This window comes from Linepithema humile, chromosome 3 (genome assembly GCF_040581485.1).
Source record: "Linepithema humile isolate Giens D197 chromosome 3, Lhum_UNIL_v1.0, whole genome shotgun sequence".
Classification (NCBI taxonomy): domain Eukaryota; kingdom Metazoa; phylum Arthropoda; class Insecta; order Hymenoptera; family Formicidae; genus Linepithema; species Linepithema humile.
In genome coordinates, this window is record NC_090130.1 from 749,207 (window position 1) to 773,272 (window position 24,066).

The following is a 24,066-nucleotide window of genomic DNA, read 5'->3' on the forward strand; positions in this document are numbered from 1 at the left end:
ACTAATTTTTACAATTTTTCTGAAAACTTATCGAATTCTATTTTATTTGAGAGAGAGAGATGAGAGAAAGAGAGAGAGAAAGATAATTATAAGATTATGATTATCTTTTTGTCAATGTTATTATTGTACAAATATAACATTATTTTGTATGTCGCTTATACAACAACGAAGCAGTTATGCTCTTTTGACAGCAATAATACTTATATCAGGTGGCGCGATCGTAAAGCCATCAATACCATCTAATTCAGGATTAGAATGTTTTGGCGGCAACACAAACTGAAATTTCTGTAGCAGACACGCAGTGAACAGAAATATATTGTTTTTCGCCAAGGTCTCGCCCAAACACTTTCTACGACCTGTTAAATTATTAATATTATATTCTTTTTTATTTATACATGGTGTTAAATAATATTTGCGTCAACGCTCGTGTACAGGTAGAGCGCGGTAAACTGAACAGAAACGTCTTTTACCGTTTTGCAATTTTCGCAGTACTAATTGAACTGTTAAAAAGGATTGACGAATGGTAGCGCGTTTTGCATTGCGTTTTAAATTGCAAAAAACTATTTTTGCAATTTAAAAATATAATATACTTCAAAAATAAACTGAATACTGAATTTATCTAAATTTTTAGAATCTACTGATACTAATTGTTCAAATGGCAACTCGTCTCATATATGTTCCAGTAGAATATTTCAACATATCGCGGGACAAATTTGTTCCAGTAGAAGTGAAAGGGTTAATTAATATTTCAATTATTATTGCGAAAATTGCATAAAAACTTTTCTTTTCCGCGCCAGTTTACCGCGCTCTACCCGCACACGAGCATTGGCACGAATATTATGAAACACTCTGTACATTACGTATAAAATATACATTTTTTTTACCAAAGCCAAACTGCATTAACCATGGATCTTCAACATATTCTCCTTTGTCGTTAATAAATCTTTCAGGTCGAAACTTTTTAGGATCACCCCAATGTTTCTCGTCCAAATGGACGCTTCTTAAGTTAGCCAACAGAGTATAATTTTTTTTTATTTCATAACCCAGTAAAACAGTGTCAGTCGTTGCTCGATGAGCGACTGAGGTGGGACCCACATTTGCTAGTCTTGACACTTCCGCTATTGTTGCATTTAAATATGGCAGTCTGAAAATTTGCGGTTTTCTGTAAACTTGTTATAAATGATACCGTGAGCAATATTGTCAAATTCGTGTGTACCGATTTTTGTCCGCGATGCGAGGTAAGACTTCCTTGCCTAGCACTCTATCAATTTCCTCATGTACCTTTCTTTGTACATCTTGTTTCACTACAAGATACGTAATTATGAAGCCAATTGTGTTATTCGTCGTTTCTACACCGGCAGTAAAGAGGTCTTTCACGACGCTAATTAATTGTTCCTCTGGAACAAAAATATTTCGTAATTATTTGCGCGGTTCAATTTTCGAAACTTTAACCAGAATGTATATGAGTTTAATGATTTTATAAAACAGTTTATTAAAAGATTATTAAAATAAGCCACTTATATATAATATATTTTCTTTTATAAAATTACACATTTTTATGCGTTATAAGACAAAAATCTATAATACGCAGAAAATCTAATAAATATTTGAGTTTGTGTTTTTCTTATATAAGAATTAAAAAAAATTTTTTTAATTATTCTTAAAAAACATTACCATCAAAATACGATACAGTTGAATTTGATTGTTTCTTTATTTCCGCTAGATAAACGTCAATAAAGTTTCTGAGTTCTCCGTGTGTTTCAGCTTTGTGTTTCGTTACTTCGTTCTGCAACAAGACATTATGTATCCATAGAAATTACATTGTTAAAGCAAACATGTAGTATTACCTTAAAGAATTGGAACACTCGTATTTGTCTTTGATTTAGTGCGGTAAATCCAGTCAATCCTGGGCTAATATGTCTCAAAAAAGGTAAATGAGTCAATATGCCTCCAGTGACATTAATGTTTCTGACAATATCATTTATTATTGATAAAATTTCCATTAATTTCGAATTTTTTTTCTCTAAGTCAAATCTATAAATAATACGTTTAAATGTTATTTTTAATAAAATTAATTGCACATAATATTGTATGCAATTTTTATATTATACCTTGTTCCAGCGACTAATGTCCATAAACTGTTGAGAACAGCTATTGAGGTGATATCGTATAAATTCGTAAGGGGTCCAGATTTAGCCGACGATTCTATTATGCTCGTTAAGGAAACGGCGTCGTTTAATATTATATCCTCCATCGCAATTTTTCCATATCCAAATTCTTTTAATGTTTTCAGAATAAATCTGAACTTACAATAAGTTATAATTTAGTTTAATTTGTTTAGTTTTTTTTTATGCGTTAAGAATAATGTAAGAGCATTTCAAAGATAAAATTTACAAACACTTTTTAATCTTCTAACTTAAAATATTAAGTTTAATGTAACATTTTAGAAACTCTTAAAAATATTAAGACTGTTAAAAATAAGAATTATTACTTCTTTTATATTGATAGTAAAATGTAGTAATGTAATAATCATAAAAACATTATTTATTAAAAAAATTTAGTATGATAAACATATACAGACCTTTTTTGATCTCGCCAGATATCGCCATCGGTAAATATCACACCTCTTCGCTTACCCCCTGTTCGATGTCTATGTATGAATCCATTAGGCCTACCATCGAACTCAGGTCGACTCATCATTTCAATCACAGCATCCCTACCGGAAACGATGATCAGCGGCTCAGATATGCCGAGCTTTAAGCCGACGATGGATCCGTAAATGTCGGCTAAATGACACCAAGCATGACTATAAAATTTCATCTTGTCGACCAGACGTTTCAAGTCCAATATATTTCCCACGATCGGCAGGCCGCGAGGTCCTCGAATAAAATGTTTCGTAAATATTGTGTAACAAAAAACCAAATGCTTTTAACTTTCACATAATTTTTAAGGAAGATAAGAAAGATGTAATTTTATTTACCTGGCGGAAACTTTCTTGGTCGTTGCCAGTCGTGCACGATTTTTATTATGAATATTGTCAGACAAATTATTATAAACCACATTTTTTATTTATTATTTAAGCGAGAGAGCAGTAAAAATAATGTTATTAGGAGTTGTTTTTATTCTAAGACCTTTTTATTCTTTTTTACATTTTATAAAAATAACTTAAGTACATTATCACAAATTAATAAATCTTATATGCGATGAACAAATATTAATTAAATATATATATTTGATATATTTTTATATGTTTTATCTCGCGCACGTAAAATTGTTATTCACGGTAACGGATACCATTTCGAACTGCACTCGATTCTGTAGAAATTCCGCTATATGAGGAAAACCTTTCACCGCCCATATTACCCAAGAAGATTTTGGCTCAAGGTTGCAATCGCATATAAATATAGCCACACATTCACGTGCACGCAGTGTGTAAGACAGTCTGTCTTTTACCACACAGAGTTTTTTTGCAATAATTTGCGACATAATATGGCATAATTTTTGTACATATTATGCAACACTTTTGGATATCAACATATATAGATATTAATGTTCGATCGGCGCTATACGCGCGCAATTTAGCCTGAAAAATATCAAATTAATAAAAAATACAACTTAAAATTTAAAACATTGAGATAATATCATTAAATATGAAGCAACAGTGCATTAGCTATGTATTATAAATTGCAGGAAGCGCACATTCATACAGTCACGACATGTGACGAAAATCTGCTTGCAAATGCTGTGCATCAAAAATATATGGTTAGAGTTTGAAATATTTCAGAATGAATCTATAAAGCGAGTATAAGAATCATAGAAGGACGAAAGTGTCGTATAATATTTGCATATTGTATAATATAATGTTAATAGGTTGAACACAGGTCATTGCTAACAATGAGGTGCGAAGTGATTACCGAAGTTATAAACGGCAGACGCGAAAATTGCACTTTGCAATTCCAAACAATCGCGCACATCAAAACGTATGCGATCTCCGATTTGCCATTTCAGTGTTCGGCTAACACTTTGCGCAACAGCGTTTACGATTTTGCGCTCGCACGCGATCTTTCCATTTTCTTTTTTCTATTCTTCACTCGCAATCGGTTTTCCTCTTCCGCTTTACACGCTACGTCAAATCGAAATGAGAACGATCGAGAAGGCGGTTAACGATCAACGCTAGCCACTTAAATTCTTCGAATTAATTCAACCGCGATTCGGTTGAATTACCATATTCATAATATACAGGTTGTTGACACTGTTATAGCTATTGGCGACTTGTTAATAAATTATATTTTGGTGTCCCAAATTATATTTTGTGGCAATCTTTGTTAGTATCAATCATCAATTACCAATTAAAAATAATTTAGATTTTAAAACGCATATGCATAAGATAGATTGAATTAACAATATTACTTTTCTTATTATGCTTAAATATCAACAAGGTATCAATAAATATTCTTAAAAAAAGAAAATAAGAATATTATTGCTATTTAATAGATTCATATTCTTGAAACTATTTGCGAATCAAATGGAGAAATAACAAATAAGCTTTATTTTTACGTGTTTTTATTATAAGAATAATTTTAATTTTAATTTCTTTTTCGTAGCAAAGTTTAAAACTTTCTCTGTGGAAAAATTTGTTAAAAAAAGCAATTAAAAATAATCATTGATTTCAAATTGTCTCAAAATTGTAGCATGTGCATGCGATGAACGGTAAATTATTTCATCTTGGTCTCAGTAGCGATAAAACGTCTAGAGAGAAACAAAAGAGCATATAAAGCAGTGTACCTATTTTTACTTCCGTCAATATACAATAGGTAGCCGCAAAGCCGTGTAACGTATGTGTAACGATATCAAATGAATTGCTGGTAAGAACATAAGAAAAGAAGGGAGAAGAAAAGGGAGTAAATGTTATTAATCGTTGGAAAAACATGGGCGACTTTTTATTTTCCTCTGCGCGTTAATTAGAGTTCTCAGCCGAATCATTTATGTTGTGTGTATTGAATAAAATATTGTTTCACGTGTTACGATAATTTAGCTCTTGTTAGAAACTTGATAAAGAATGTTTTTACATACAATAGTGAATAAGAAATTCAAAAGTATTTAACAAATACCGATTTAAATTTATTAATTTTATATATGCAATCATTTTATTTCTAAGAAAGAAATTTTATAATTAATTTCTAAAACAGTCTGTGCATAGTTATAATATTATTGTATAAAAATCTAAGTCATCTATGAAAATCGACTAAAAGACTTGAATATTTTTATACGAACATAGTTAAATATAAAATAAAAATAAATTTTATTTTATAAGCGAGTATTTGCATTATCATAATTCAAGGACGCGAGACAATTGCAATTCATTAAAATTATAGATATGGTGAGCAAGATGTTCTTCTTATAGAGACGAACAAAGCGACAAAGTTTTATCGTGCGTAACGAACAAAATTTTTAGATTAAACGTTTCACGGTCAATCATCGACTGCTTGTTAAATTAAAATGATACAGCCGAGTATAGAATCTTATCAAGAAAATAAACGTAACTCCAAGATTCTTCAAGATCTTTCAAGACTTTAAAATAAAAATTTGTAAACACCTTTTAATAAAAAAATACTGCAGTCTTATATATAAATTTAATATAAAGCTCAAATTAAAAAGGAATGAGAGATATAAAAATATTTATTTATTATTAATACTATTTAAGAAAATTATATACAGCGGTTTACTCAATCAGTTATCCGAAAATTATTAACAGATCCTACGAAGTATTCGATTAATTTGAACACACAGAACACTTAGTTTCATAAGGTTTTTTGATAAAGTAATTATTCCAACGATAGTGAATGATTCTTGTTCGGATCGCGTTGGCGGCCGAAATGCATTGTATGGATTGATCGATCGATCGTCGAGACAATAAGGAAGAAAATAACAAGAAGGCTATGAACGCGACGTTAGTGTAGCTGATAACAAGTCCGGAAGACCGAGATGTTGGGATTTAATATAGAACGGGGTTGGAGGGATTTAATGGTAGGTGGGGGCGGTGGTTTGCATTTACCGAAGGTGCTAGGTTCAGCCGAGTTGGCACTTGAGACCAACAGACTTTAATTCAACATTAGACGAGTGTTGCCGTCAACGTGCATCATCGAAATTCTCAATCATTGTCGTGATTAATATCAACGAGAAACAACAGTTTGATCCTTTTGAAAACGTGATTCAATTGTAATTAGTTAATTATTTTTAATTATTATCTAATCTATTATTTTTTAGTTAAAAATAAAATATTTAATTAAAACTTATTGACGTCATCAAGTAGATTAACTTGTATAGTGAAAGATTAGCAATTTTGCCAATAATATTAAGAGTCTTAATCTAATATTGAGTGGGGATTGTGTTTGCTAGTTAAAACAAGATAGAAGAGAGATCTGAAACAAATAGAGAAGAGACAGAAACATTTTGGCGGCGATGTTGATTCGCGCGCCTTACACCCTGCCCTTTTTTCTGGCGGTAGGTTATTCTTTTGTTAATATTATTTAATCAAAATATTTAAAAACTAATATGAACTTGAAATATTACCAGAAAATATTTTTTTACATTTTACAATAAATAATGTTTATTTAATTTAAATATAATTGCACGTTAGTATGATAAAATACAAGTACAAATTCATAGATATTAAATTTATCAAATACATACCAAAATTATCTTAAATATGGAAAAAAGGTTTTAAAAATGATAAAGATATCTATATAAAGAGAATAAGATTAGTTAAAAAATATTATATTTTTAGTAAATTTTTTTTCCAATTTTTATCACTTCGATAAAATACATCGAGTGTTGCAATGTTAGAAAACAATTAAATTATTCGTTGATCGCTTTCGGCGGATATTGCTGTTTTTATCTTGTGTCGTAATATATAATTTATTCTTCAATCATTCTCATTTTTACGCCGCCGCATTGTGCGATCGTTTTGTTGATTTATCTCTTGAGATATCGTTAACTTTGCATGAATCAATTGAATTAATTGTGAAACTAGAATTTTTCAAAATTAAATCACTATTATAATTTATATTAATTCAAGCCATATTAAACATTGTGTCTTCATAAAACATATTTTGGTAAAATTAATTATTTGCTTCTATTCCAATTATGTACGTGATTATTTATATTTCAGTTATGCATATTGTTAGTATCAAAATATAATTTTAGTTGTGCTACAAATAATAACTTTAAACTGAATATTACATTTGTTTGATTGAAATAGATCTGCTGTTGGATTAAACATAACGATGCAATTCCACTTGCCACTTATTCATCAGTTGCAAGTCGAGTATGTAAACCGATTATACGTACAATTATTGTTATTTTGTAATATGTTTTTGCTTATTTTAGTTACATTTTTTTATATTATTGTTATTGAGTTTTCAGATGTTTCATGAAACAATACTTCAAATTTTTTACTAGTAATTATGCTTTATTGCAATTGCAACGTTTTCAATAGGATTTGTCGGTTCAACATGGGTAAATTTTCCGAGTAAATTCTAAATATTTATGATCGAGAAACAAATACTATTAACTTTGCGCATTAATAGAATCTATTGTAATATATATAAATTTGTATCTTTATTTCTATAATGTGTCTATATAATGCATTTAAATTACTTTCTTTAAATTCTTTCAATCTTATCATTAACTTTTTCTGCATTTATTAAATTCTTCAGATCCAGGATATTTTCAAAGAGAAAAACAAAGGTTCTGAAAATAATTGGAGTGATACTCCTGCACAGTCTCGCGCCAGGAGACAGGCGGTACTATTGGGCTTTGACAGTGATAACGATGAAACGATTAGAAATTTAAATGGTCATGGGTCGCAGGAGGACAGAGTGTTAGTAATTTGAAATGTAATTAATAAAGTAAAATATGTAACTAGTAAAATAAATCGGTAGAGTAAAATATAATTCAAATAATTCTGAAGATAAGGAAAAATAACGACGCAAATAAAACTGATACAAAATTTAATTTTCACTATTATTGTTAATTATTTAGCTTCTTATTTTTGTTTGCACAGCATGAATCATAATCAAAACGTAAACGTGAATATCCTGGGTCTCCATAAACCTTACAATAAACATCCCGAGTTAACGCTCTCGAAGGAAGATTCCACACCGCTCTCAGAATATCAGTCATTAGAGGACATCAAGGAAGAACAGTCGACAAATTGCGCGAGCAACAAAAAGAAGAACCAGAGATACACGAGCAGCTTCGTCGGAAACACAACGAGCAATCTGAGCGTCGACAAGGAGTTTGATAACGTATTCGGCAATAATTCCAAGGCAAAGAGAACTAGTAGCGTTCACGAGGGCGAAGATATCACTCTATGCTGGATTGAAACGACGACCATCAAGGAGAATAAGACCGTTCGACCGCCGAATAGGCTGGTGATTCGCGAGTACACGATTTCCTTCGAAAACTCGGCGACTATACCGGACAGATATCTCGAGTGCAAGAGGCTTGAGGGCGAATTGTCGGCGAATGATTCCAATATTGGTAAGACAAGTCTGTTCGAGGTCATAGATGAAGACACTAAGATTAGTAGAGTCGTCAATTTCACCTCGATCAGTCACGTTGGCGACATCGTCGTCTGGCAACACAAGAGAGTGAAATGCGGCGTCGGTCCAGTGATTACTAAAACCATTATAGAGTGGAATGATGGCACAAAAAATCCGAAGAAGCGAGTGGAGATTAAAGTCAGTCCCAAGTTGCGTTCCAAGTTAACGGCGACAAAGACCGAGGAGGAATCCTGCACGGAAAGAGGAGAGGAAGTCAAAGACGGTAGCGCAGATAATATTGTTGAATCTTGTAAAAACACGGAAGGCAGCACTCACGAAGTGACCGCGACAACTGACGGTATTTCAACGAAGTATGAAATCAGTACGACTGAAAAGGTTATTACGGAGTCGACAAGTGAAGAAGAGAGTGAAGAAGAGATCAGTTCATCAACGTCATTCTCTGAAAAGGCAAAATCAACGACCGAAACATCTATTACCACTTTTGAAAAGTTAGACTGTGAGGAGAATTCGTCAGATCCAGCATGCATTATTCAAGAACTCACCACGCCGTCTTCAAAGGAGTTGTCCACTAAATTATCGATTACGACGGAAGCAACTGCAAAGAGCGAAGCACCGTCGATGAGCACGAAGGTGCCAGAAGTTTCAACTTTGATTGATAATGGCAAAACGACGGAGAAAGAGCCTTCGAGTGAGGATATTCAATTCATGATCACGGAACCTTTTTCGAGCGAGAGTGTCTCAGAAACCATTTTAACGACTGAAGAGATAATTCCGCCTACATCCACGACAGAATTAATAGAATCTTCGGAAACTCGTGCATCTCAACCAACAGATAAAATCACAACATCTAAGGATGTTGAGACAAAAATAACGACAAGTCGCAGCGTGACGGAAGAATCGATCTCTGAAGAAGTTAGTAGTTTTGTTGAGTCGACAAGCGAAGAATTAGGTAAAACTGATTACGTTACATCTTCAGATGAGACAAGTTCAAGTGAAATTGGTACTGAGCAAGGTACAACTGCAGTACCATCATTTACTGAATTCGCGAGAGAATCTGAAATACCTGGCGAGGATTTGAGCAAAATATCTGAATCATTAACTCCAATTGAAAGCACAACCGCGACATTTGAGGAAAGTAGTGAAATTAAAAAGACGATGATTGAAATGAAAATTATTGCGTCATCGGAGGTCAAATCAACGACTCTGTCACCGACGACAAGCGGCGAGATTGATTATTCGTGCGAGAACTCCGAGGATTGCATGTACGTCAGCAATTCAGAGGGCTGTGAGTCCGGAAATTGCAGTAAGACGACGATTAAATCCTGCGAGTCGGAGGTGTGTTCTGAGGAAGAAATTACCGAGGATCAATCAACATTCGACACGTCAATTCCTCCGACAATAACGACGAAAACTCAGCCGTCGTCTGCGGAACCAACAGAGATCGAAACTCAATACTCGAGCACCACGACGATCTCCTCTCGAGAAGATGAAAAGATCACAACAATCGACAATTTTTTCACCACCACGACGGAGAGCCGAAGAAGTACGATAACACCGCGACACAAGTTGACTTTGAAGATCACGATTCTTCTGCAGCATGTTGGCGAGAATAAAGAGAAGCGCAATCTAGTCGAGGTCGAGAAGCAGTTGTCGTTGGACGAAAATCCATATCACAAACATTCTGATTTGATTAAGCGACTGAAATTCTTGAACAACACCGTCAATATAGAGGCCATAAATACGTTGCTGAATTGCACGAGTTTGGGCAACTTGACGAAAAATGCAAGTTTAATTAGCACTACTAACAATAATCTTAAAAACTCGGAATCTTCGAACGCTGGCTCCGAGGATTCGATTTTAGTAGAGCAGGCCACTTCCGGACAAATTAATGATAAGTACGAGAACTCTAAATATTCTGAATATTATCAAGAAGCAGTGCCTCAAAAACGAAAACGAAGAAGTGTTAAAGAGGTTTTCGATAGTAAAGCAGGAGATCTAAATAGACTTGAAGTTGTTAGACAAAAGTTTTTGGATTCCGATGATTCTACGGGATCAAAGTACCAAGATGATAATCTAAAGAAAAACGTACAGTCCTCCACGATAAAATATACAATGAGAATACCGAAAAACGAAAATGGAATAAAGAAAAACATCAGTGATGAAATAAAGATGGAAGTTGCGCGACAGACCTTGCCAGGAATACAGGAAGATGTCTCGCGCGGATTGCAACATATAGTCGCTCGATTGACAAGAAAAAATTTGATCAATATGGCGAGCACAGATCTGTTAGGCGTCATAGCGGATCCGAAAGATGACAGGATTCACTCGAGAAGAAGAAGAGCGGCTATGGAAGAAGTCGGACATTGGTCGAACGAAAGAATTAGGGAGGCACCGATGGGCGGCAGCTTTAGAAGTTTCACCGAATTTATATTGTACAAAATCTTATCTTGAAGATGTTTTGCAAGACTAAGTTTTACTTTGCTGTTTCGGTAGATTTAATAAGATAATTCTCACATAAGATAATTCTAATAAAGTCGCGAGGTAGGAAATTGTATTGTATGTAAATTTCGTTGTACCTTAATAATCTCAATCTCTCTTTTGTTCTCTCATATATAAATTAATAAGGAAAATTGTATTAAATTTACGTCTGTTAAAATATAACTGATAAAAGTTTATAAAAATATGCTTTTAATTTTAACAATGTATTTACGAATTTACAAATAAATATAAAGGTGTTTAAGATTTAAAAAAATATATATAATTAGTAATATGTAAAATAATTATGCTGCTGTGACAGACAAAAAGAATATACTATTTTATATATTTATCGGTATAATTTTCAACAATTATTTTATCAATGATAAGTTGAATAGTCTATTCGGCATTTATGTTACAATAGAGAGAAATCAATATTTACAACGTTTAATAATCTTTAAGGTAGCTGATTATTGTGCGAATTACAGCTCGCGCGTTGATAACGTGAAAATAATTAATATCGGATAACGCTTGGGCAATTGCATCGACCAAATCGCGCCTATAATAGATTACACTAACGAGGAATTGTTATGCGCTTTTATTGTTTCCATTAAGTTAAAAATAATATGTCTCGGGTGACATAAACATGATTGTTAAGCGCACGATAATCAAAGATCCATTTATTATTTTTCTGTTGATTTGTAATATTAATTTTTACATTAGAAATCCGCTTGATTGCCAATTATAAATAATTTCACTAGTGTCCGAATCTCTTCTGTTTTTCTATATAAAATATTATTAAACAATATAATACTTGTATAAAAATTTCAAAAATTTTTTTCGATCATACTCGATTTATCGCTTGTTGTTTAATAAATACATACATTTTACATCAAGAAGACAACTTTTGCTAAGAATGATTTATTTTTACTTCAACAAACAATTTATTTATAAATCATTTTTTATATTGGTATCTTTGTATAACTACCGATATATGTGCTGTCTACGTGTTTTCGAGTTTAGTTATTCTAAACTAGAGTCCCCGGGCACTTGTATTTTAGTGGCGATACGCATTTCTCCGATAATGGATAGAATACCAGCGTGTTTGGACACCTGAGATTGTCCATTTTGGCGTAAGCAATGCCGTCCCAGTAACACAAGTAGTACTTCTTACAATAAATATCTGCTATCGGAAATCTACCGTATCGATAACAAGGCGCTACAGTGGTCGATGGTATCGTCGTCGTTTGTTGGCATATAGCTTCACTTTCGGGCATGCACATGTTTACAGATGGATCGAATATGGTAGTGCTGGTGCATGACAGTGGCACAGGAATGAATTTTGCACCATCGTACGTGCACAAATAATAATTCTTGCATGTTCCGTCGTACACTTCGATGAACTCCAAGTACATGGTGCAGTTGGGCGTCACAGTAGTCTCAACAACTCTGATCAGACTGCAGTAGAGGAGATACAGAAGAAAGACGACCGAGAAGTGCTCCATTATCGCATACATCCTGCCGATTCGAGTAATTCGATGCAACTTTCTCAGTTTCATTTATAGCGAACAGGTTTATGATTTAATTGCGCTGCCATTCGCTTGTGTATTAGGTGAGATTTTATGAGATAATGTATGTATTTGTGGCACACAGTTGTAAAGATAAATTTAAGATACATGAAGATCTCTCGACCTTGCCACATATTTCGGTATCTTATCTTGCACACTTGATGTTCTAAAAGGCCGATCTTGATATTATTGTGTCAGTTTCTTTTATGAAATCAATTCCTTGATATTTATTTTTTATTATATCTGTATACTATTTTTAATATTATTTTTAAACTTACGTTTGTTAACTTATTGATTGTCAATTGATGCCAATTATTAATGCAACAAAATTGAAATGTAATATGGATTTACTCGATATGCTATTGTAAGTCAAGACAGCATTCTCGACGGTTCTTTCCAAGTGAAAATGTCGGACGATTCAGAATACGCGGTTTTTTGACGCGGTAGTCTTACGACGAGGAAATCGAGGGTGAATCTACGGAATACAAAATCGTCAGAAAGTCGGCGAGAAAGTCGCACTGGGGATTTAATGTTCGGGCGTAATATTGTGCATGTTTGCGCGTGCCGGCGTTTTGCGATTATATGCGTTTTGCATATCCTGCATGCACGCGTTGAATTGAAATAAGTTATTTTCGCGCACGTAAATAATTTATTTCGTACTTTGTCTTTAGCCTAAGAGCTAATTTTCATTTAAAAAAATTATATTACTACATTACATTATATATTAATTATATTATATAAAATTTTTATATTAAAATAAATAAATTTTAATAGTGTGAGCTTGAGTAGTGATTTCACTACGTATATTGTTTGTTGAGATGAAATATACATTACATTATACAAAAAAGAGAATATTGTGTTTTACGTGGGGTATCTTCAGGATAAAAAAAAACCATTATAGCTATAGTCATTCTAGCGCGGGACGTTTGATAATTTTTCTTAATCATCGTCAGCGAGAAATGAAGGTTTTCTGAACAGATAGGAAAACCCTCTGCCCTTTCACACACCCAACCGCGAGCAGGGAGAGATCGACTGAATGAATACAGAGGAATCCTTGCTGCGGAGCGAGGGAAAGGTGCAATGGGAAGGAGAAAGAGGTGTCAGGAAGGAAGGAGAAAAGAGCAGATGTATATAAGTGACTTCGGCCGAAGACGCTCCAATGGACTCTCTCTCTGACCCAGCTCAAGTGCGCATCTTTTCTTCCCATTTTTTTTTCTTTCATCTCCCTTCCCACGTATGATCCCGCCGCTTCGACCCTGCGTCCTTCCACTTCAACCTTCACCTTCTTGCGACGAGGAAGTGAACCAAGTCACCGCGTCCGTCGGTTGCGTTACGCTCTGTGACAATGACACAAGGCTAACAGTCAGCGGGAATACGATTCAGGATTCGAGATTAGGATTCAGAACAAAGAGTGTGATCTTGGTTTTGCGTGTAATTTGTAATATGTTCTTGACGAGAAGATCCTGATTGTGGGAGAGATGGATGTTCGACGAGTGAGTACTTGTAATAACAATCATTTATTATCAGGATAGTCTCGTGAATCTGTAAGTAATTATTTGGTTATTACTGTTATCGAATCAGTCAAAGGGTTTCGGGGTTTCTTTGTACAAAATTTGAATAATTAATGTAGTAGCAATAATAAATTATTACTAAATTATTATTACATTGTTCAGTAGCAAAGGTAGCAGTTGTTACTTGCATATACAATTAGTCATCAGTTAATAATAAATTAATTTTATAAAAATAATCGTAAAAGTTTTACAATTTACATATTATTTTACAATAGTTTTATAATTTTTATGAAAATTAAATTTTATAGGACTAATATTATTAATATAGAATATCAAAAAGTAAAAAGTTGGGCTATCAAGCTGTTTCACTGTAGATATAGTTTTCGACTAAAAATGCAAATTGGTGCTCTCTCCTAAATCAGCTTAGTGAATTTAATAACAGATCATCAATGTGCCATAATTCTACTTCCAATGTTGATAACGAGGCGAATCGTGCAAATTGCACGATTACGATATATTCAGAATCGTGAGAGCCTTGATGACATAGAAAAGATGAAGACTTTCAAGTTCAATCTATGTTGCATACAGATGAAATTTTGTATATTCATGGGATAAACATTGTTCTACCAGCTTCAAAATATATTTGATTCAAAGAAATCGACCTATCGCCGTAGTTATAATATAAAGCATTGTATAATTTTCATCTTCACAATTCCAGTTCTAAAATCATGATTTCTTTGGACAAATTAATTCAGTTTCGTGCAAATCGTGTTACGCGGGGAAATCATTTCAGAGTCACGTTCTTTAATTAGCTAAGAGAGCGTTGTCAGAACAGTATGTTAATGCGCGGTTCGCGTTGTGTTTCCGAGAGTCACGGCTGATTTATGTACGGTGTGAATCGTCGATAGCGCGCGTCAGAGCGACGAACGAGCGACGAAGACATATGCCGCTTTCGAGATGAACGATCGCAGACCGTTCGGCACAGCGCCAGTCGAAGAGGGAAACTCTTTCGGACGACCTAAATCTGTCGCTTTCCGCTTGCACGTTTCATCTAGTCGCGATTTCCAAAATTGTGAGCGAAATATTAATAATGAACATTTTTGTCAAAAAAAAAAAGGTCGACTTTAATATACGTTTTCTGTCTGGGGAAGCCTTGCTAAGCACATTCTGTTTGACTATTGCGTCGCTATAAGAAAATCAAAATTTGAAATATTTTTCAATAATTTCTGACACTGTCCATTACAATGCTTATATGTCATTTTCGAACTATGTGTTATCTGCAAGCGTGCATAATGTTGATAACAAACAGAATGTGGAGAACTGAGAAATTGTTTTTTTATCTTGAAAAAACAAAAAGAATTTTTAGTGTCACTTTCACGCTATAGCAGATTAGTTTTATCGAGGTGTCAATATGGATTTTTACGGATATGATATGAAACTATTTTCTACCTCTGTATTTTGTTAAAAATTTTAGTAGAATTCAACTTAGACAAATATGCAAACTCGTAATCTATCAATATTAAGCATCGAGTGCTCGCGTGTTTATATTGCATCCATGCATTGTTAATTCATAGCATTATTAGTTTGAACAAGTTCGCAAATAAAAAAGCTGGTTAACACACTCATTTGTGTTGACAAAATAAAGGTGGAAAGGTCTCTTTTCGTTCGGCACATACTTCCGCAATATCGAGTTGTCAATAATGACACAGTGTTTCTCACTTCCTAGCATTACGAGAAATTTTCTGTGATGCTTTCCGCTGATATGACTCTCCTATATTTATTCAATTTAGTTTTATCTCTCCGATTTTATCTATTTTATCTATTCGAATTGCATTTTTGAAAGCGAGAAAGTCTGCCAACAGACTAATATCTCTAATTTTGTCATTCCAAACAAGACAATAATTTACCAGAAATAATTCCTTCAGCCTTGAAATTATCTCAATTAGTTGCAATAAAACTTGTCAATCATCGCGATTCCTTAAGGAAAGTGCGCGAGGTTACGACGAATGCCTTACGCAGCCGAATGCTTCATACTTTATGAAGTCGTATTCTTCTGACGCACGTCGAATTGGAGCAACTCGCGATGTAAATACGACAGTTAAACTCTCTCTGTCTCGACACTCCTGTAATTGTCTTCCGCGCCGTTGAAGCACCGTTAGGGCACGTCTTCTCTAGAAGATCGTCGAGATCTTTTGATTTTCACCCGAGCATTCCCACGGGACCGCCGAGGTTTCAAGAGATCTCAAGAGTACGCCATGGAAAGTGACAGCACGATATCATTATCTTTTCAGTTTTGCATTGCAGATACACTTTCAAAACTTTACAAATGCAACGGACACATTCTTGCAAACGTTCCAAGTGAATTATCGCGTGTATTTTACAATGAAATAATTTCATTAAAAATTTTAATTGTTATTAAAAGAAAGCTTGGCGCGGCCTTCGCTGAACAACATCGAAAGTCTCGTCTTTGAGCCTCGCGATTTTTGTCGACGATCGATCTCGATTTCACGGAGATATCTCGCAAAATTTCTCATATGTGTGCAATAATCGTTTTATTTCGGATGGCGTTTAATCCTAAGCAATGAGAGCGCAGCCTCGTTATCGGCAGCGGTTCGTCTCGATTAGCGCTGACATTCATTTTCCGGCATGTACATTCGTACGTATGAGAGTGCTCGCACACGCGCTCACCGTTGAATTATACGCGCACGGCCCCCGCGTGCGCGTTACATCGTCTTCTTTCACTGCGGGTCTCCGAGACTCTCGTAATATACCCACAGCCCACTTACCTACATTACTCGTTTTATGTGCGCGCGGGCGCTGTATCCACTGTTCGGATACGACCAGTTCGTACGAGCGCAGTGGCGTAATCAGTTTTAATAATCGGACGTTTCAATAATGAATTTCTGCGGCAGCGTGAGACGTACTCTTAATGACGAAGCGCGCGAATAACTTCTACGCGCGGTTAGCTCTCCGCCACTTTCAGACAAACAAGTTTATTAGAACTCGCGATCCTTGTTAGTAGCGCGTTGCTTGTAATTTATCACTACGATTATTAATGTAAATATTAATATAATAATTATTATCAATTATACGTTGTTCCTAAATTTACAAATCTAAGATAATAAATATACTCCGTATTACGCATTACAGTTATTTATATATTCGTGTGCCAATTTTATCAATATCTGTTTTTGTTACAAAATTTTGTTGTTTTGTGTTTATGTTTATGTATATCGTCGATTTTCCACATCGCATTCACGCTGCTGTAAGTGCATTCGTGTGCATTTTCTCATCTTGCACCTCGAGACCTCGCGGTCGAGACCGATATATCGTGGCAACCTGATACAAACGTAATCTTCCGACCGAACGTGACGGTATAAATGTGGCCGAAGAAGAGAGTTGATATACCGGTAGGCTCGCTACGACCGTCAGTTGTAAACGGCCGATTGTGGGGTATCTGTGTGCCAAATCGATACTCTCCTCCAGATGTTCTCGGTGATCTCGAGAAATCGGACCTATCCACTTCCTGGTAGATTTCGACCTGTTCTTGTATCCTTGATTTTATCCTTGACTTAGTGTGCGAAGTCACTATTATTCTCGATCCATGATTAATACCTGCTGGGTATTCGTAGCCTACTGACTTCTCATTAGCGTCTATCTTAGGAAATAGCGTCGTGCTACATTGCTCCGTTGATGAAGACGTAATATCGTATCGAAAGAACATATGCACGAGCAAATAGGTTTATGGAATCATCGTGTTCGAATGAAATCTAATCCATCTAGATGAATGTCAAATTTTGCAAAACAATCTAATTGTGGATGTACTTATGGGATAAGCGTAATAATTTCGATTTGTATATTACAGTGTCGATCGCTTTACATTCGAACATATGTGTACACCATGAATGAAACTGCGTACACGATATGTTGCGAATTATCACATATCGCGCACAGAGTGCAACGATGCGCCATGTAGGAAGCAATTTGCATAACACCCGTTCGCATTGCCGTAACGCGTTATTAGTGTTTGATGTATGCGCTGCTCTCGCGTATGCCTTCTTTTTTTTCGTTTCTTCACTTTCCTACGCGGTTTCCGGTTCGCGGGACAAACACGGTCATCACTGCGACTACTCTCGTTCTCTCTCACGCGAGAGGCGATGCGCGTGCACGGACTCGTACGCGAGGAACTAGCACGTGGAGCTCCCGCATTCAATTCACGTGAGAGAATCTCAGCGCGGGTGCTGCGAATCGCGACGAATTCCCGGGCCTTTCTTCGGCATTTTATTCGTTTTCTTCGCGGACTTCCACGAGCTTCCTTGCGCCAGTTTTCTGCTTCCGAGAGAATACTTCTCATCGAATTCAATAGTAAAAATTCAATACCTTGTATTTTCAGAATGGAAACCAGATTCGTGAAACATTGTACGAGATTTTACTCAATCGAGATAATAACCGTATTAACTGCAAGCATTAAAATTAAAATAATTTCACGTGATAAACGTAAGTCGCGTAAACACATATTATTTGAATAAATATTGTATTGAGAGAGAAAGAGAAAATCATAATAATCTAAACAAATACATTAAATATATGAAACAAATATGACAAATTACGAGAAGCTAAGTCAATTTTACGATTGATGAAGAATGAACAAAACGCGTACTACAAGTTCTTGTCACGAAGCTATTAGATAATTCTTTATTAGAATTATTAGGCAGATGTACAATGTATGACCGAGCAAATGAATGATAGATAGAAGAAACTCGTACGAGGCAATTTTATGAAATTGAATCCGCACATTCTCGACCTTACATTGACATTGCATTCGTATTTGCCTTACGACCTCTTGCTTCTTGCTCGGTAATGACTGGCTGACTTAGAAATTCTTCCACAGAGACCAATGATTGCAGGGTTCCATGTCAGTTAAGTAGGTCGAAGAGTCTCGGAAGCTGACACTTACAAATGCTTTTTGCTCGCTTGAAAAGTCAATTTTGAAATTAGAGATAGTAAAAAGTGCCGAGCGAAATCTAGTGACGTTTAGTTTAATGACGTTTAAGCAAATGTGAAAACTAAATATTACAGACATGAGGAGCGTATGATTTGTAGCAGTCGACTGCACCGCGCGCGGTTGCAACCAATTGTTAGTCGTTCCGCAGCGGCATAGAGAATTTTTACGACGCCGCAATATATTGTCTGTTCCTTGCACGTGCGTAAATTACGCGTGGTAAGCGAAAAGCGGGGTAATCAGCTGAATTCAGGACTAAGGAGAGGAAAACCGAGTTCAACGAGGACTCCATTCTGGAATAACAAGGGAGAGAAGGCGTCTAGTTTCGCGCACGGCATACATAATCCTCGGCAACGTGGAATGATTCTCATGGAGTGACCCAGTTTGCTCCGCCGCACGTTTATTCTCCTCATAGTCATATCATTGACTGCGGTGCGGAAAGTGTGCATAATAATATAATACGTACGAACTTTCATCAGTCAAATAATATCTTGAATATTGACGAAGAGACAGTTGTCATTATATTTAACAACGGGACATTTGTCTAATTCTTTTGTTTAGAAGTAATTGTCATAATTTAGGTTACTGCATGTAGAGAATAATTTTGTTGAATAAGAGAAGATTTCACTTTTATTTTGTCTTTCTCGGTAAAACAATGCGCAGATTTGGTGAAACTATTTTTAGCAGTTAAAATTAATATTCTTAATTAATATTTTTGCTGCCTATAATAACTAACAAAATTTGCAACAGCAATTAATAATTATTTTTCAATATATTATAAATTATCGTAATAGTTATTATTTTGTTAATTTGTTGTAAATAGTGTAAATAACTCTAAAGCGATGATCTCGTGTTTGTGTTTCAGGCCTTGCCGTTCTTACTGCTGGTAATCTGCGTCATCAGCGCGGCTTCTGCCATTAGGAACGAGCCCAACAATATTCGGCGCATTCGCAGAATCGGCTTGAACGAGTATCTCGTTCCACCGCCACTTCCTTCAAAGATCAGGATCGGTAGATATGCCCCTCAACCCACCGAGGCGCCAGGATACTTCACGTGGTTCATGAGTTGGTTGAATCCCTTCAGTTCTCCGTCAGAACCGCAGCTAACGGAAGTGGTACCACCACCCCCGCAGCAAAGAATTCCTCCATCATCGATGTTTTTTCAACCGCCTTCTTCACCTTTTGGGCCACCCTCGACGGTTTACGGCGGTCCCTCGCCTACAGCTTACGAGAAACCGCCTCCTCTTTCACCGATCTCCTCCGTCAACGATAATTCAGGATATCCTCCCTCCACGGGTAAAAGCTGCAATTCTTGCAACAAAGTGCCTTGGACGCCGGTAAACGGCGGTTCCCATTCGGGAGGGGATGTAAGTGCACCGTCGCCGCCATTGTTGCCTGAATTGCCATCGTTAAGCGGCGATTATCCGCCATCGAGAAATGTCGAAACGACTTACGATGCTCATTACGCCGCTTCGCATAATGTCAGAGCGCCGGGTTTTTCCTCCGCGTCTCCGTCGTTCCCTGGTCAGGACGGACCGTTCGTTGATCCGTCATCGAATCCGCATCTTTATACCGGCGCGCTACCGCCGCTCTTTAACGCGGGAGATTTTAATTATCCCGTAGCGTCGCCATCCGGTTCCACCGATGGTGGTGCGAATAATGGACTCACGGGAAATAACGGACAATCTGTCTACCCAGTTCCTTCAAGTCCTTCGGGAGGTGTCTATCAAGAATTAGAATATAACAATGCTGGCACAAGCAATGGAGGATTCAATAATTTTGCCGCGCACAATGATCTGTCCTCCAGCGGTACTCAGGTGTCCCACGGTCATGTCGATCCTTTACCGAACAAGCAGGGATACGAAAATACGGCGACTCATCAGAGCTCATCCGACTTCATAAATCAACAAACATCTTTCGGTAGTGCTGATATTTTGAATCAACAACCTTCGGCGGCGCCTAATAACGGAGTGTTTTATGACGTCACCGGGCCGAATGCACCACTGGGCGACTTTCTCGATAACTCGAGTCAGATCAATCAGAATCTTCCCAGCAGTTACGGCATTTCCGGTTTCGGGCAAATACCGAACAATTACGAGCATCGATACAACAATTTGCCCACCGTCGCTAAGGATTCTCACGCATCGTCGACCGCTTCGGATGGATCTTCCGCGAAGATTGAAAAGTCAATACATCATTTTGAGCAGTCACCGTTGCTAGATTTCACGCGCAAGGGTGAAAGTCGGACGGACTCGTCCTCGATACCGCCGGCCTCCAACGTGGTCGCGCATTTCGAGAGTACGAAGATCGCCGCGACGACCTTGGCACCTGGCAATTTCGGAACGCGTCAAGGTAGCACGTCGACGGAATCTTACTTTTCCGCGAATCACGTGCAGACCATTATGCCCTCGGCAAAATCGAAGATCAACAACAATGTGAATTCCGGAAGTGATTCTACGAATCTTCGGGGCCAGGACGTTTCGTACATTCCGCCGTCAGGCCAGGCGGGATTTTTATGGTCCAATACTCTACATTCAACAATACCACACGTTACAGAGAGAGATCCGTTTTGGAATCCTACGGCAAAATCCTACGACGATGTAGCGGAAGAAATATTGAATGAAAATGTTAATTCGAAGGACACGACGCTTAGTCAGGAAGGTGCGAAGAGAAATAAAAAGGTGACGCAATTATTTCTTGAATAAAAAAACACGCTTTTAAAAACCGCATTTATAGTTATGTTATAATTTACTTTTGCAACTGAAAAATTTAGGTGCAAGTCATCATTCCTTATACATCACAGTACACACCACAACCGTTCCAATCGGGAAAGGTTCCTTACACGGGCGAAGCCGATCACGATAGTTATGTCGGCGAGGAATCAAGGAATAGTATTAAAGTGACTAGCCCTCCGGACTCGTCGTACACCATCCAATCTTGGCCGACTGCTTTGGAAGATGTTACCAAAAAACCAAACGATGTTAAATCGACCAATTTCATAAAGCTACATAAATTACAAAAGAATATCGATAACTGGACAATACAGGTACGTTATAATTTCTTAATAAATGCGATTTTGTTAATGAATAATATTTTTTTATAACAAGCAAACATTATAATAAAAATTTTGTTTCTTACTAATTTAATTCAGGAATATTCGAAAGGTACAACCGTTAGTACAGCATCGCCTAGTTCAGCCAATCCATATCTTTACCCTTCAAAGCAGATTCCTGAAAAATATTTGACGACCACCGAGCCTATTAATCACGCGACTGATAACAATAATAATAATATTTTTACTCTGGCCGGATTTACTTTCAACGATCTTAATTACAAGGATTCGGCTAGTAACCACGACAAATCGCACATACAAGTAATTAATTAAAGCTTTGAAGAACTTTTAATGTTAAGAATCTTTAATTAATCTTTCTTTAATCTCTTTGGTTCAAGGTGATACAACCCGATATTTCAAAGCCGGCCAAAAGTTCCACCGAAGTGCCCGCTACATCAACGAGCGCTGATTTCATATGGCGCAGCTTCTCTATCGATATTTCTCCGGTGAACAAGGAACGCGTGTATGTGGTGACGCCGCAGCCTATCGTAACCACTCCTAAATCGAATCCCGCTGTGCAAAAAAAAGAGAAAGCGGCGAAAGAAGCGGAAAGGAACTCGAAAGAATTGAAAGCTTCGAAAGACACGAAGAAGTCCACAGAGAAGTCCACTATGTTTGAATCGATCGAGAAAGCCTATCAAGTGCTGCCTCAGGCTGTGAACAACTTAGCTGTGGCTTCCACGGGCCCGGAGAGCGTTCCTTTATGGGGCATCATGGAGCATGAGTATGCGACAAATGACGGTGACGAACACGCTAACGAGGACAATGAATCTTCTGAACTTCCTGTATTGCATGCTACACACTCGAAAGTACGATATATCACTCACTGTTTATACCGCTAGTGTATTTTTTTAAAAGAATACTGTTGCAAATTAAATTTTTTTGATAATAAATAGCACTTAACAAACAACTTAATTTTGGCATCTAATTTAATGTCAGAATTTCTAGTTGTGCGTGTTGTTTGATGTATAAAGTATATTCGGAAAAAATATTTTTTTCATATTTTTATGGTTGGAACGTTGTACATAAAAATTTTGCAATAATACTTAATACTTTTTGTAGGTGTCACGTGCCAGGCGATGACGCATCAAGTGTGAAAAATGCTCAAGACTATTGTTTGTGCATATGGAGCAATTTTATAGTGTGAATCCGTGAACGATGCGCGACTGTGAACAATTAATTAAAAATGGAGTACTTCCGATGAATTTTTTGATTCATGTTTATGTTATATTACGCAAACGGGTGAGCCGTTTCGATTTCACGTATGTGCGTAAGTGATTATTGTGGCCAGTGCACCGGATAAATGTATTTTATACTCCGGACATGTGTATTATTTTTACAAGCTCTGTTATATGTAACTCAAAAAGTTACTCAATAAGTTTGGAAATAAGAAAAGACTAAAGATATGTAAAGAATGCGGCATATATGTTTGCATTATGCTGTCATCATAACTTGCAAAATTATATCGACTGTTAAAATAGCCGCAAGTGAATACTTCAAGTACAGGTCAGTTTTTGTATTTGTAAATAAGTTAAGTAATGTAATGTCAAAAATTCATCTTGATAATTCAAGCAAACTGTGCGATTATTTTGCAGTCGAGTCGCATTTGTGCTTGTATTGAGATGAATTTAAAAATATAGGAAATATTATACGTTTTTTAAAAATTAAATTCTCATTTTTAGAAAGTTGTTTTTTGATTATTTTAAAATGTGCCTTTAAAAATAATTTAAGTAGAATTTTTTATTATACTTTAAAAATGATTAAGAAATATATTTCAATAGAAAGGAAATTGATGATCGATATCACGCGTGTACACGTGCGTGTGATGAATC

At 36.1% G+C, this 24,066-nt stretch overlaps 4 protein-coding genes across 5 annotated transcripts; 2 read left to right on the forward strand and 2 right to left on the reverse strand.

Moving 5' to 3' along the window:
* Nucleotides 1-156: 156 nt before the first annotated feature.
* Nucleotides 157-6,068, reverse strand: LOC105675920 (methyl farnesoate epoxidase-like). The gene is made up of 8 exons (XM_012373420.2): nucleotides 2,981-6,068; nucleotides 2,582-2,879; nucleotides 2,112-2,300; nucleotides 1,848-2,034; nucleotides 1,675-1,786; nucleotides 1,217-1,397; nucleotides 885-1,144; nucleotides 157-356 (listed from the first exon to the last, which is right to left on the reverse strand). The coding sequence occupies exons 1-8, from the start codon at nucleotides 3,060-3,062 to the stop codon at nucleotides 175-177; spliced, it is 1,491 nt and encodes a 496-aa protein (XP_012228843.1). The 5' UTR covers nucleotides 3,063-6,068; the 3' UTR covers nucleotides 157-174.
* LOC105675884 (uncharacterized) lies at nucleotides 5,986-12,072 on the forward strand. The gene is made up of 4 exons (XM_067351751.1): nucleotides 5,986-6,060; nucleotides 7,262-7,327; nucleotides 7,719-7,882; nucleotides 8,066-12,072. Exons 1-4 carry the CDS (start codon nucleotides 5,986-5,988, stop codon nucleotides 11,016-11,018), a joined length of 3,258 nt encoding a protein of 1,085 aa, XP_067207852.1. The 3' UTR covers nucleotides 11,019-12,072.
* On the reverse strand, nucleotides 12,071-12,547 carry LOC105675887 (uncharacterized). The gene has a single exon (XM_012373366.2). The coding sequence runs from the start codon at nucleotides 12,545-12,547 to the stop codon at nucleotides 12,071-12,073; it is 477 nt and encodes a 158-aa protein (XP_012228789.2).
* Nucleotides 12,548-13,661: 1,114 nt separating this feature from the next.
* LOC105675934 (mucin-5AC) lies at nucleotides 13,662-23,919 on the forward strand. 2 transcript variants are annotated; one of them, XM_012373441.2, is made up of 6 exons: nucleotides 13,662-14,103; nucleotides 19,989-21,803; nucleotides 21,896-22,168; nucleotides 22,274-22,495; nucleotides 22,573-23,043; nucleotides 23,297-23,919. In XM_012373441.2, the coding sequence occupies exons 1-6, from the start codon at nucleotides 14,089-14,091 to the stop codon at nucleotides 23,315-23,317; spliced, it is 2,817 nt and encodes a 938-aa protein (XP_012228864.2). In that variant the 5' UTR covers nucleotides 13,662-14,088; the 3' UTR covers nucleotides 23,318-23,919. The 2 variants fall into 2 exon arrangements, with proteins under 2 accessions (XP_012228864.2, XP_067207651.1); XM_067351550.1 differs by lacking the exon at nucleotides 13,662-14,103 and adding an exon at nucleotides 19,299-19,585.
* Nucleotides 23,920-24,066: the final 147 nt, after the last annotated feature.

Bases quoted from the DNA above. Each gene is read 5' to 3' on its own strand.
- LOC105675884 (XM_067351751.1), top strand. From the start codon at position 5,986: ATGTTGGGATTTAATATAGAACGGGGTTGGAGGGATTTAATGGTAGGT. The intron at 6,061-7,261 runs GTGCTAGGTTCA...TGATTGAAATAG, and splicing joins GTGGTTTGCATTTACCGAAG to ATCTGCTGTTGGATTAAACA. The intron at 7,883-8,065 runs GTTAGTAATTTG...TTGTTTGCACAG, and splicing joins GGGTCGCAGGAGGACAGAGT to CATGAATCATAATCAAAACG.
- LOC105675887 (XM_012373366.2), bottom strand. From the start codon at position 12,547: ATGGAGCACTTCTCGGTCGTCTTTCTTCTGTATCTCCTCTACTGCAGT.
- LOC105675920 (XM_012373420.2), bottom strand. From the start codon at position 3,062: ATGTGGTTTATAATAATTTGTCTGACAATATTCATAATAAAAATCGTG. The intron at 1,398-1,674 runs GTAATGTTTTTT...TTTTTGTTCCAG, and splicing joins AACTGTATCGTATTTTGATG to AGGAACAATTAATTAGCGTC. The intron at 357-884 runs GTAAAAAAAATG...ATAATTTAACAG, and splicing joins GTTAATGCAGTTTGGCTTTG to GTCGTAGAAAGTGTTTGGGC.
- LOC105675934 (XM_012373441.2), top strand. The intron at 22,169-22,273 runs GTACGTTATAAT...AATTTAATTCAG, and splicing joins TCGATAACTGGACAATACAG to GAATATTCGAAAGGTACAAC. The intron at 22,496-22,572 runs GTAATTAATTAA...CTTTGGTTCAAG, and splicing joins ACGACAAATCGCACATACAA to GTGATACAACCCGATATTTC.